Source organism: Liolophura sinensis, chromosome 6 (assembly GCF_032854445.1).
Source record: "Liolophura sinensis isolate JHLJ2023 chromosome 6, CUHK_Ljap_v2, whole genome shotgun sequence".
Taxonomy (NCBI): domain Eukaryota; kingdom Metazoa; phylum Mollusca; class Polyplacophora; order Chitonida; family Chitonidae; genus Liolophura; species Liolophura sinensis.
In genome coordinates this window covers 66,013,966-66,027,517 of record NC_088300.1, presented here as the reverse complement: position 1 = coordinate 66,027,517, position 13,552 = coordinate 66,013,966, and the positions used below count along the sequence as shown (strand labels likewise).

The following is a 13,552-nucleotide window of genomic DNA, read 5'->3' as shown; positions in this document are numbered from 1 at the left end:
CAAATAACTTTTCAAGCGCACGCAAGACTGTTGTGAACTTATATGCTAATAATGTCACGTGACCATCATCAGTGAATGGCATCCGTCAAAAGTTCCCGGGCTCAATTAAAAGGAGGCAGAAATGGGAGAAAAAACTCTTACGAAGTGCGAGCTTGAGAGGAGACTTTAAATGGCCATTATGATTACGGTTACATTAAAGTTCACTTAATGTCATTGTGTCACATCGGATAAAATTCATCCAACGTGACCGGCTGAAAAGAAGGTCCTGATAGCGATGTCGGTGGGGACGATTTCGCGGAGTGGCACTGCGTTGATGGAGACCTCGGGACGGCTAAGAAGCCGATGGAATAGAGAATGGTCACTGGTTAGAAACCCCAGTCACTTCCTTTCACTTAAGAGCTCAATAAACCGATCCTGTGTGATAGAAAACCGTCAACATGTATGAGCAGGCACGTTCGGCCATTGTGCCTCTCTGTGAATGCTGTTAAATAAATCAGCCACACGCAAAACGTGTATGATCATGTTTACGCATACAGCCAATCAGATCGTTCGTATTAGCGGACGGATACCGACGGCGTACAGGACATGGCCGACACGGTCACCGTGCTGAACTCTCCAAGTAGGTTAGCAGCTTACCCACCCTATTTACTGATGCTGTTTTAAACTGTGAACGGATTTCTTCCCGGGGGTCGGTATTTGTTCACGAGAAAGAGAGAGAGAGAAAAAAAACCTATTAGCTAAAGTGACAAACTACACCTCAAGATAACACTGGATAAAACTTAAGAGCCGGCTAGGGTGTGAAGGGTTGCCTTGTATTTACCTCCCCTGACTGCCAGCCGGCGGGAGAGAAGGTATACAGGTTAACAGGTGTTCGCCACACACCTTACAGGTGCCAGTCCTTGGGGGTAGAGAGGATTACTACACACGGCCATGGGGTTAGATCGGAACCAGTAACCCATCATGTTTATCGTAGTCAAGTATGGCAACAACGAGTCACTTCTGTGCAACCCAACTTGTGCAGTGGTGAACTTACTCAAGAGTATCAAGCGTCGGGCTGGGTACGCTAACAGTAACATTCTTCTGGACCTATCGGACGAAACAGGTAAGTTTATCTGCGGGTAAAATACCGGCGCATCCGGTTACATTATGCAGAGGAGGCCCTGTCAACAGTGTGTATGGTTATTCATGTTGATATCAGTGGATATAGCGTTATGCTGGCATTTTAATCAGTGTAAACAATCGGCTATGTACCTTATCTGGAGCCCCGTCTAGTCCAGGTATATAGTATAAAGGCAAGTCGTATAGAGATTAGATATAACGACACCATGACGATAAAACCAGATGTCAGTCAGCATTTTCTATGTTTTATTGCGTTTCTGTATAATAATAAGGTTGAATCGAACCTCTCTGTTGGCATGTGCTGTCCTCTTGTTTTGGCCTGCACGCGCCGGTAGTTACGCTATGGCGTCCTTGGTTACACTTCCGGGGCTGACGGAACAAGTGCTATGCTCCGGCGACCCGGCTTGGCATTGAAAGGTCTGGACACGCACGAAGTATTGCCGGTGTGCCGGTAGAGAACAAACTGTAGTGGCATTAAGGTTAAAGACCCGAGATATTTTATAACAGGCTTCGAGTTGCTTGCTCTAAATATTTCAACACCTGATTATTGGCAAATCCCAAAGAAAATCAATAAAGCAAATAGCAGTGTTAGCCTTACAAAGGAATATCAACACAGTGACTTTTAACAATTCGCCCCTTTTGGACAACCGCTATACACGTACTTGATACCCTTTCAGAAATCATAAAACTACGTAAAATTAATAAACTAATGAATGAATGAATGAATGATTGAATGAATGGATGAATGTATGTATGTATACATGTATGTGCTTGGGGTTTAAAATACTATATAAGACTTAAAGTTCAATAGCCAAGTAGACGGGTATATATGTATTGACGAAAGAACTGTATGATTCAGTATAGGTAAGGTATCATAAGTCAGAATTGTCAATAATCCATCAGTTCTTTGTCCATGGACTGCACAAAACAGGTGGAACCAAGCAAACACGTATTCCTGGAATGGCTTGTGTTCTAGGTAAACAGTTACATGGTTCACAAATAAACAGGACTGGATGCCCAGAGTCACTGAGTTGCCAAGGGTACTTAAACTTATGCATATAAGAGAGGTTTATTGGTGAAAGATCCTGGTTGTGTGTGTGTGTGTGTGGGGGGGGGGGGGTGTTGTTGGAGAGAATGGGGGTAAGACCTCTTGTCCCATTTTGTATCTAAAGTTGGATAAGAGCATGCCTGAGAGCATAAATCATTTCCAAAGGGATGTCACTTGCCAAAGATTATTATATTTGCCTGTACATGGTAAACCTGACCGATCTCGTCTAAGGGAACAATTCTTGACCACGACTATGAAAATAAATATAAATAGTAATATGTATACACAGCTACCAGCTGCAGATTTCTCCACTATCGACTTAAGAACTTCCGGTATCACATACGATTCTTTATGGCAACATATACTTTCCTGACATGTCAGATTCTTCCTGTCTCATACCCAATGGACGACAGGCTAATTCTATAGATGTCACAGGCCTCCGTGACATGTCACCCTTCGTGCTGTTAGCTATCAGGAGCATCCCCTGCGTGACACTTGAACCGCTTTAGAACCCAAAGGACTTCCCCCCAGCTACGGCTTTTGTGGGAAATCGCCCAATCAAATGGCGGCAATGAGAGGGAAAGTCAGCTTTTCAGTCTTTATGAAATTACGCCATATTTGCTAATAACAGGATGCCGAGGCTATATCCGTGAATACCCTAGTGTCCTAATCAATAAGGTAGAGTTGAAACCCATGTTGCCAGTGGGAAAGGGCCATTGTGGCGGGTGCTGGTAAGCCCACTGGGGAGTCACAATGAAATACAGAGAATGCGGAGCTGGGCACGCATCGCGACTCTATTCTATAAAGGATTGTATGAGGGAAAACATGGTGTACGTAGCAGGCCAAAGACAATGGCTTTCTCTGTTTTTTTTTTAAGTTGTATTCTCCATCGCTTCGGACAAGGTCTTCAGTGAGAATGTAAACGTTAACATATATTGTGCGTCCTCTTGAACAAAACCGCATGTGTTGCATTTTACAAACTATGCCATGCTTGAAACATAATTTTGTAACTCTATGGCATCTGTTAAACATTAGCCGTTACAGATTGTTGAAAAGATACCAAAGTTACAATGTTATCCATTAAACAATTCCTCTTCTAAGTTGATACAAAGGAGTTATTAGTTTTTTGGGCAATTTGCAACATGCGGAGCGTGGAGTGGCAGAGCCTAAGTAATGTGTTCTCATGGAAGACTTGCAAATCCAGCTGTGTTTTCGGTCCACCATATGGGACAGTCGTCGTTTTGCAATTATCAGATTATATAACTATGATTGCATAACCGGCTAGACTTCTGTAATCATGCATGCTGAACACTTATGTGTATTATTGGAGATTATTGAATATTATAACAAGGCAACCATAGGCCACCGATGTTTCATCAGCTTTTGACACATTTATGATATACTTCGCGATCTGGAAACAGAAGAATTTCCAGTTTAATTCGTCCAACCATAAAAAGTGGTGTGAGCAGCGATCATGGTAATTTTTTTCGGTTTAATATATATGATTTAAGAATATTCTGGCAAATTCTAATTGAGTAATTTTATTTCTACGGATTCCCTGTTCAACGAAACTGGGCTCATCAAGCGGGGATTTTATGTTGATGAATTTCTGTCGTTGTAACCAAGTATAAAAGAATCTGTTCTGTTCAACTGAACCAGGATATCTGGCCGCCAGAACACATTTGACCCGAAACTTGATTTTGAAAAATTCCTCTTTGTCAGGCAAGATTTTTACGCTAAAGCACACATCATTTGTCAAATATGGCGGCGTGGGCACCCAGGATGCCAAGCGGCACATTTCTTTCAAGTCATCTAGAGCGATTGACATTGCTTAAATAAAGAAAGCTTTCCATCTAAACAAACAACTTACTGGTGTTGCCCACTCGCTATATGTGTATAATTTCAGAACTTCTTGCTTCCTTCAGTGCATTCTTCTATTGTCTATATATTTCTAGATCATTGTAAATGATAATCACCCCCAACAACATGTGTATACACAAGTTCTGTGGTTTTGCTGACGTTTTGTCACACTCCGCGACGCGAGTGTCCGTATGTCTGTTTGCGCAGCTGTCTGGTTGGCCGAGCTTCCCGCGCGGTATCTCTCGGGGTCACTTATCTTTTGCTTCGGCTATTCCGGTACATATACTCATGTATAGTTGGCCTTAGCTGTGAACTGTAAGGTTTATTTTCCATTATTCTATTAATCCCAAGATATATCAATTTTTTTTCTTTTGTTTTTCAAAATGTACTGACGTGCAAAAAAAAAACTATGCATATTAAATTCGATCAAATTTCCATGCACTAGGCACATCCTTGGCGTTGAATGACTTTTCCCTATACACACACAGGTAGGCTTTTTTACAGGGACATGAGTTCCAGTTATTTGCTAATTAGCTTTTAGTCTAAATGATAATTTCATTTTAATTTGTTTGCATGCGCAGGCAGAATTGCATGGATATTTTATACCTAACTGATATAATTTAACAGTATACTTTCGCGTGCTCTGTCGCCAGTATACCTTATTACAAATAGTGCAATCGAAGCTACAAATGTTTTCCGAGCTCTCAAGGTCAAGATTATAAATTCACGGCTCCATACCAATTAATTTCCAACATAGCATAGAAATTATCATCGACATTGACGCATTGCCTGGGAACGTGACGATCTCTCGTATACCTGCACCAACATGTACAGACACAAGAGGCGTATGTTTAGTACAGGTAAAACAGTGATTGGAAACACGTTTGCCATTACATAGATTGAAGATCAAAGGAATACTTGTGAACAAGCTATAAATCGCAAATACAACCCGGGCATTTCATCACATTATGGAAGCATATTTGCAAGATGAAAAGAGCAAAAGCTTAACTTGATCACAGACAGAAAATACCGAGTTAAGCTACATTTGACCCTAATATTTCGGACCTTCTTGTTAGCTATAGGGCGAGAACACATCTAGGCCTATACAACAACATAATTGTATGCCGATAGCGTGCATTTACATTGCTGTGAAAGCGAGCCTGTATCCACACGGCATGGAAAGCGTGCATATATTCGCACAGCATTGGATGTCTGTATGTACTCACACAGTATCAGAAACCTGCATGTACTCACACAGTATCAGAAACCTGCATGTATGCACATATCATAGGAATCCTGCATTTATTCACATAGCAAAGGAAGCCTGTGTGTATTAGCACCGTGCTGGAAGCTTGCATGCATTTGCATACCGTTGGAAGGATGAATATATTCACACATCATTTAAAACGTGCATATATTCGCACAGTAAGAGGCGTGCATGTATTCACATAGAATTGAAAGCGTACATGTATTCGCACAGTGATGAAAGCCTGCACGTATGCACACTTTGCTGAAAACGTGCATGTATTCAAACAGCACTGGAAACGTGCGTGTATTCGCACGGCACTGAAATATTGCATACATTTGTATAATTGTTGGAAGGGTGGAAGTATTTGCGTATCAATGGAAGGGGACTGTAAGGGGATTGGAAAATAGTGTGTCTCATTATTTATCAGTGGAAGCGTACATTCACGTACATCAGTTCTGAAGTATAATTATCTTCCATCTGCACCTTATATATGTCAATTTTTTAAATGTGTGCAATTATTAAAGGATAATGTTTTGGAGAAAAGTAAGCGGCAAGGTCTAGCGATATGTACTATATGTGAATGTATGGGGTAAATGTTATTATGGGGGTACAAAAATATCCTAAAACAGTGGTGCGTCCAGACTTTTTGTAGTGTAAAAATTGCGCATTGCGTGATATAACAAGAAATTGACACTTTAAAGAAGAATCTCTCGATGGAAATATCATATTTCCATAACTATGAAAATAGATGTTTACCATGCTGCTGTCACCTGGTAAGAAAAGAAGACGATAAGCGGATTACGGCATCAATTTATAGGGAAGAGATGAACTTCACAAAGACACAACTGCTGAAACAGAGGAAGTGAATAACGAGTGTGATCTCGAAGAGCGCCCATGACAGCAACACAACGACTCCGTCGACAGACTTGAGAACCTCTCTGAACACTCTTACAGGAAGTTGTCGCCATTGGTCAACTATTGTTTGCCCAGAAGCTGCAAGGCCTGGAGTTGATCCATATGATGTCTTCCGAGCTATGGCTCATCCCAAATGTGGTGAGTCGAGCGTAAGTCCAGGGAACGTGACAGCCAGTCAGTGACACCAACACTGGCGTTATGTAAGTAGCTGCGCGTCAGAGCTGCAGTGTGACCTATAGTGTTGAAAGCGTGTGTTGGTTATGTTGACCACGCTGTGTGTATAAACAGCCATGAGATGGGTGTCAAAGGGATTTTATGAGTTTTTCCTGTAGAGCTACGCGGACAATAGCGCCTCGCGATTTATTTCCATAACCAGTCTATCTCCACCGTGAGATTTAACAATCAAGTTTTTAATTTTGTTGAGTATATGTAAGAATTAGAAAATATTGTTACAAATATTTGGCTACGTATCTATTTCTGCTACGCTTTAGTGTCTGGACCAAATGAAAGGTGTGAGTACATGACAAGTAGTCATTATCGTGAGATGTGCAAATAATATATATATATATATATATATATATATAATATATATATATATATATATATATATATATATATATATATAGGCAATTAGCTAATTATTATCCAGAATCTACTTTTTGATGGTACGGAAATTAGCTGGCGCTTTTGTGTCGATTTGTATTTTTTGCTGCATACGCGTTTGTAAACTGAAGCTGGACACATCAGGAAAGTATACAGGGGTGGAAAACTGCCTTTCCTCTTCACATATGGTAGTGTTTAAAATTCTTAACAGTTACTGAAAAACACATGAATTTCTGCATCAGTGATGGGACACAAAGGGATGAAAAAAAGGAAAATATCCCTGTCACAATATTGTTATTTTTAACACTTTCTAACTTAATTTAGAAGTATTTGATAAAATGTTTCTTTTAGCAAAAAAAGTCGAGGAATTCCTCCAAAACAGAGGAATTCAGAAAAGCTCCTGCCTGCATGCATTGCAAAACCGTTATTCATGTTTCTGAGAGACATATGACCTTTTATAATGAATGTCTCCATTATAATTAACACACGGTTACTGCATAGTATTCTGCAGTTGTGTTTTGTCACACGATATCAAGTAAACCCAGCTAAGCAGAACACGGCGCAGGCAAAATGAAGATACGCACTTTTCGTGAGGTGGCCTTGTTAAGCTATGAATAACGAGATGTCATCAGAGGGTGGCAGAAGGAGATAGATGGGTGTGACGTAACTGAGTTGACAACTGCCCCGACACAGCCCAGCGGGCCTGGGCAAACCCACAACCTTACACAATGCCCCCAATTACACTATGTCCTCTACCTATATAGATTTGATTACTTCTGAAATCTGATTCTTTTAAGTCATATTGAATGTCGGTAAAATGTCAGATCCATTAACCCTGGCCGCATGGAAAGAGCCTTTCGATTACTTTTAATGGGATTTAGATCGTCCGCCCCTAAGCTGAGGCGACCTCCCTCTGCACTCTACGTGCAGGTAAAAAAAAATGTATCGTCCTGAAAAACCCTAGACAAAGAAAGGTTGCACTTAGACGTAATTTAATCAAATGGCCGATTATTTAAAAATTAACCTGGAAAAAGTGTGAAAGCAGACCCCGACTGTATAACGCGTCTGGAAGTAGAGCTGACAGACTATCCTATACCCATGTTTAACACTTTAATTCTTACATAAGAAACTGGGCTTCCCTAATCCGCTCTCTGGTCGTCGCCTAATGGATATAGAACAGGCCTTTAATGGTACGAACATTAGCTGGCACTCTTTTTTTTTCAACTTGGATTTAGTGGTGTTTTTTTTTTTCTTTTTTTTGGGGGGGGGGGGTATTTATCACTCCTAAAAGCGCCGAAATAGTGCCATCGTCTTAGTAGGGGTTAATAGCCGGGGGTGGGGTGGGCACGTTAATTCCTGTTTTGTAAGACAACAGAAGAAACGCCAGACAGAATTACTGCATTTAATGCATGTTTTACCATCGTGGTTAGCTGTAAAATTAATGAATATTGGCGTTCGCATGTAGTATAATTGACAAGAAGAATGCGAGACTGTGGGCTTAGACATAGGCCTACTGATGTAGGCTATAAACCCAGTTCCACGTCACTCATCGGCACCAAAATATAAAAGCCCCATGTTCCACTCCCACACGCTAATTTGACATGGACTTGGATTAAAATCATGCCAAGTAAGTTTCCCCAAAGTTTGCGGGCTGCCATTAACTTTTGGAATTGCTAACTACAGGACTACAAGGCATAATCGAAAGCTGTGATTGACAAAGTTGGGCCTGCTGAGTTGCATGTTCCGTCAACTACTGCGGACGGTTCCGTCATCGCAGACTGCGGTATTGTTAAGGACCGCAGGACAAAAATGCCTCAAATCGATGCTCATCTGGCAGTCAGGGATTGATACGAATTTAATTGCCCCGTCCAAAAGGTCTTTCCATTCAAACATCGCCTTAAACCCAATTTTACAAGAAATCCCGAGCTCGATCCGATGACGGTTCTGGGTGTGAGGTCGTCGGTCGATGACTGGGGACGGTTCTCTAGGGACCATGGTCTTCCAGCCTGTGGGGTCCAGCCGTGTTACGGCTCCACTCACGTTCACATACTACAGCCGGCAAATCTCTATATTAGAAATTAGTTGTTATAGGGATTAGCGTAATCCATTTATCCGGACAATTTGCCGAGTAGCTGCTGGGATCGATCGCTATGTGAATGTCATTATGTATTGTTCTGGGGGGAGCTTGTGGTCTAGGGCCAGGTCGATGCTACAGTCCTTGTCAATATAAGACCATATTGAACTGCTCCCGTCTCCAACCCTGGACCCTCTATACCCTTAGTCGCTCTAGCCCGCCACAAAGGCAATCATTTGCATTCATATCGTGAAATTGATACCGTCCAGTCTTCGTTCCCCATTGCTGATGACCCGAACAACGACTGGCTTTGTAACACTTGTATCGATATTGAGAGAAAAAATCGATCTAGAAAAACCGCCTTATCGGGCGTCCATTACCTTGGCGTGGATTGGCGTGAAATTGTACCGTTGGAAAGTGTCAGAACGTAATTTCGAGGGGAGATAAAATTTCGATCCAAGACAATTCACTGCACTAATATACACTATACCGCTATGCGCAGGAATCATGTTTTTTTCCCCTCCTCTGAAAGTTTTTTTCCAGCCAGGTGCCCCACATACTGCTCCTAAACGGATTCTTTTTAACTGATCCATTAATTTGATACAAATCGAAATCTTTAAAGCTTGCGATCATAAAATGGTTATGCCTTACCGACGGGACGCTTAAGATGAGGACGTATGATCTGTAAGATCTTTGTACTGTCCCATATAGCGGAACTTGATGGTCAGACCTATCACGTAATGCAGGTGTCCGCAACTGTTTTTCTTTTTTGTTACGAGAATGGAAACACCATTAGGGTACGTAAAATCCCATTTTTACAAATAAATGCTAAATCGAAGCTTTAGGAAAGGATAGCGATACACAGTTACACCTATATTGCATAATATACACATGCATGCAGTATATAGTCCGTCTATTCATCCTTGGGGCCTACATGTTTTGCTCAATTTGTTTGAATGACATACTAACCTGTGTTATGAGTTTTTCATTAAAATGTTTTGGGATGAACACAGACTGGATTTAGGCCATACACTTGCTCCCTCCCATGAAAATCTGCAATTACATACGCAAGGAACTGACTTCACAAACCTCAAACGACTTGCTAAGTTAGAAAAATACGTGAACTTCTGCAGGATATTTATATTTGAAAAATATCGAAACCTGTTCATTACAAAATTAGATTGGATTCTTATTCTTCTTGTCTAAATTAATCCTAAATATGCCGGTGATTATTAAACCATACCAGTAGCTTTGTGAATACGCCATTAATCGTTCGAGTGTCAGGAAGTCTAATGACGTAACTTAAACATTCTATCACCAGTTACACTGCGTGTATCGGGTGGCACTAGCCAACTTACCGAAAACAACAGTAAACCATGTATCACAACCACCAAACACGGCAAGAATGACTGTAAACCATGACACCGTCTCCAATCACATGGATGGCAATAGCTCAAGCAATACGCACGTGAAGCAATTATTGCAATAGTTTTCATGAATGGCAGTATAACGCATGGTACACAACCATCGTATACACTGCAATAGCTATGACGTATACAACCACAGGTTACCGCTCTGCTAGCATGACGGAAAACATTCCATGGAGCAAACACCCAGTTACAAAATGTTGTCCAACCAGATGATGCAGAGACATATCGAGGCTGTGGTCTGGTCAGACTACATGCATGGACATGTCGGTCACACAGTATAGATACTTACATAGAGACGGATGAATGTCTGGTGGTCGACAAGCGATGAGATCAATATCACATAAAGAACCACAGATAAATGCTGCCAATAAAATGACAATATCGAACCAGTGGGTGTGCTGTCCAGGAGTCCATTGTTCTCAAATTCATCATACGTAAAGTACAGAGTGACAGACGGTTAAAAACTGATGTAACCGAGCAATTAAGACTCATTCCGGGCACTCACAGTTCGAACCTAATATTTCACTTTTTTGTTCAGTATATTAAATGGGACTTTTAATTCTGCTTAAGCTATGGTGCTCTGGGGCGTGCAATTTACTATTGTTTAAGGATTTATGTGAAGAGTTAGAATAAAACCCTATCTGAGATAAATTGACGAGGGTGTATTTCATCGGTTGCGTGTGGCCATTTGCCGACTATCACTCTGTCGTCGCTGCTCTTGTTTTACTCACTGTATGTTGTAAGTCCTTTACTATATTATCATTTTTCTCTCTTCTTTTTTTCAGGTCTGGTAAAGGAACTAGACACTCATAAATTCGATTATGCCACAAAGCATTTGGTATCGCACGGTACGTATATCCTGGTGATGAAGGAGCCTGTGGCAGTGGACAGCACAGACGCACGGGCTCCCTCCCCACCCGAACAGCGTTTCACGTACACGCCTCTTCTGGAGAAATTCGCGGAACTCTTCCCACAGTACACAGTCCACGTTCAAGAGGTGGACAAGAAAAAGACGCGGAAATCGGCGAACAAATCGCCCAGTCCGGCTGGTCGAATGGGCCTGAAATCGAGGAAAGGAGTGGTGAAAACAAGTACAACGGCAAGGCGTCGATGAAAAAGTGATGTATAGAGAGACATGTATATATATCGAACAATATGAAGCGACCAGGAAGAGTCAAGATGGCCGTGTCCCAGACAGTACCATTCGGAATTCCGTGGAAGTAGTGGGATGTAAAACACCGCTCCAATCAAAAGTTAGAAAGGACTGTGCTATCAAGATGAGTAGAACCTTCAACTTCGAGCAAGCGGTTAAAAATAAAAGCACGACCAAATTCGTGTGCAGATGTGTGTATGGCGGGGTGCATGCATGCGCTCGGAGATCTACCCCCATATGTGGAATTATAAATGGTTATACCTCTACATGCGGTTCTTGCACGACACAAACATAAAATAAAAATCCTTTTCGATATAGGGTATAGCTGTATGCTAAAATATTATGCTGTTTATACATGTAAAACGAGTACCTCTTTCCCGTTCGAGGAATAATATAGCTTTATGTGTACAGTCCAGTCATGTATACCCCGTTCCGTATACCACTGTCTTATCAGCTTATCTCGCACAGGGTGCGGTAAAAAATCGTACAGGGTACAGCTGAGTAAATACTAGTATTACCGTTATCTTGATCAAATTTAGACAAGGTGTGTTCTTGTATTTTTTTTTCGAAAAAAGACTGTGAAAATGTCTTGATATATAAACGAAATGGTGGTTTCCGAAGAGGACCTACAACAAACCGAAAAATATTACATGTATTTAGTCAAACGACTGAAACACATGAATCCTTGTCAAAATAAGTATTGAGAATTTTCATCGAAGTCTATATAGTCCGTGTTCGTTTTACTTGCAATTGTTTTTAGGTGTCTTAACAAGCTTTAACAGTTTTTCATTAATTTTATGTTTACGTTTGCATTAATTTTTCGTAAGAGTCTATACCTATTAAATACTTCCTTGAATATTAAGTATTTTACTGTTTTTATTTGAAACATTTTATGTTTGATCTTTTAGAATAAACCCCTTTATAATATTCCACAATCTCTCATTGTGACAATGATATATTGTAGATGTACCATATACATAATTATACGGCAATGAAATGTTGCTGTTTTCTGTTTGAAATGTACATGTTTTAATTTTAGTTTTAATACGCTTCTACTTATATATTTTTTCGTGTAGGTTTCTCAGTATATATATCGAAACTGAACTACATCCACATGTATAATTAAGACGGTAAAAAGTTGTCTCGCCGTCTGTATGTGTGTAGAATATAGAGCTAACTTTGAATTTTATATAAAAAATGCTCTAAGTGGCGGCCAGTATTAGGTTTCGCCTGTATCAGAATTAACAGAAGACTGAATGTTTGTTTCTACCGCGCCTCAAGTTGTCCGCCAAGGCTGAAGAATGCTACACTTACTTTGATGTAGATGAGTGACGGTCATGTACATTTTGGAACTTGTATATATGTAAATAGATAAACCTATACTATATGGAGCTGTAGTTTGGAAAGGCCTGTGGGCGAATGTGTTCATTTGGCCTTTATAACAAAATCTCGACTTCCTCGTTGAATATTTTAACATTATATTATTAGACTTCATTTATTCCCATTCGTTCTATTCAAGCCAAATATTTCACTAATATGATGCTGAGCAGGTTAACGAGTGTATAGAGCAAAGTAAATCAGTGCCCCATTCTACAAGCATAGGTCTTAGACGGGAGCAGGACTACCAAGAGCTGAATTCGAACACGGGGCCTCATTGATGAAAGGCTATAGTGATATAAACAGCATGAGACATATAGATTTGTTTGATTGTTGTTTGGCGTCGTGCATTCTAAAGATTATTTCACTTCTAAGATGGGGATTGTACATGTACATGTAGTTGTATTGGAGGAGGGAACCGGAAGTTTTAGTACATTATGTATAAAACTCAATAATACTTTTCATTTTTCGAACTGACGGACATACAACTATTACGGGAAATATCAACAAGATTTCAGCAAAGGAAATGAAAAGGAAAAAGACATACCTTCTTCGATGAGATTTTAAGTACGCATGAATTCTGTAAAATAATATAATATAACTGGAACAAATCTATATGGTTTCGGTGTAAATATCAGACAGTTTAAGCGAATATATGGCGACAAGAAGTGCTGATTAAAACATATCAGACTCCTGCGTACGACATCAATCAGATAAACGGTCG

At 40.5% G+C, this 13,552-nt stretch overlaps 1 protein-coding gene across 1 annotated transcript; it reads left to right on the top strand.

Annotated features, from left to right (window-relative positions):
* The first annotated feature begins 592 nt into the window (after positions 1-592).
* Positions 593-12,925, top strand: LOC135467702 (uncharacterized protein CXorf65-like). Its single transcript, XM_064745515.1, has 2 exons — positions 593-1,102; positions 11,084-12,925. The coding sequence occupies exons 1-2, from the start codon at positions 961-963 to the stop codon at positions 11,410-11,412; spliced, it is 471 nt and encodes a 156-aa protein (XP_064601585.1). The 5' UTR covers positions 593-960; the 3' UTR covers positions 11,413-12,925.
* Positions 12,926-13,552: the final 627 nt, after the last annotated feature.

What these genes read in the sequence shown, in the direction of transcription:
- LOC135467702 (XM_064745515.1), top strand. Translation starts at nt 961, where the DNA reads ATGTTTATCGTAGTCAAGTATGGCAACAACGAGTCACTTCTGTGCAAC. An exon ending in GGACCTATCGGACGAAACAG is followed by an intron (nt 1,103 to 11,083) that starts GTAAGTTTATCT and finishes TCTTTTTTTCAG; the next exon opens with GTCTGGTAAAGGAACTAGAC.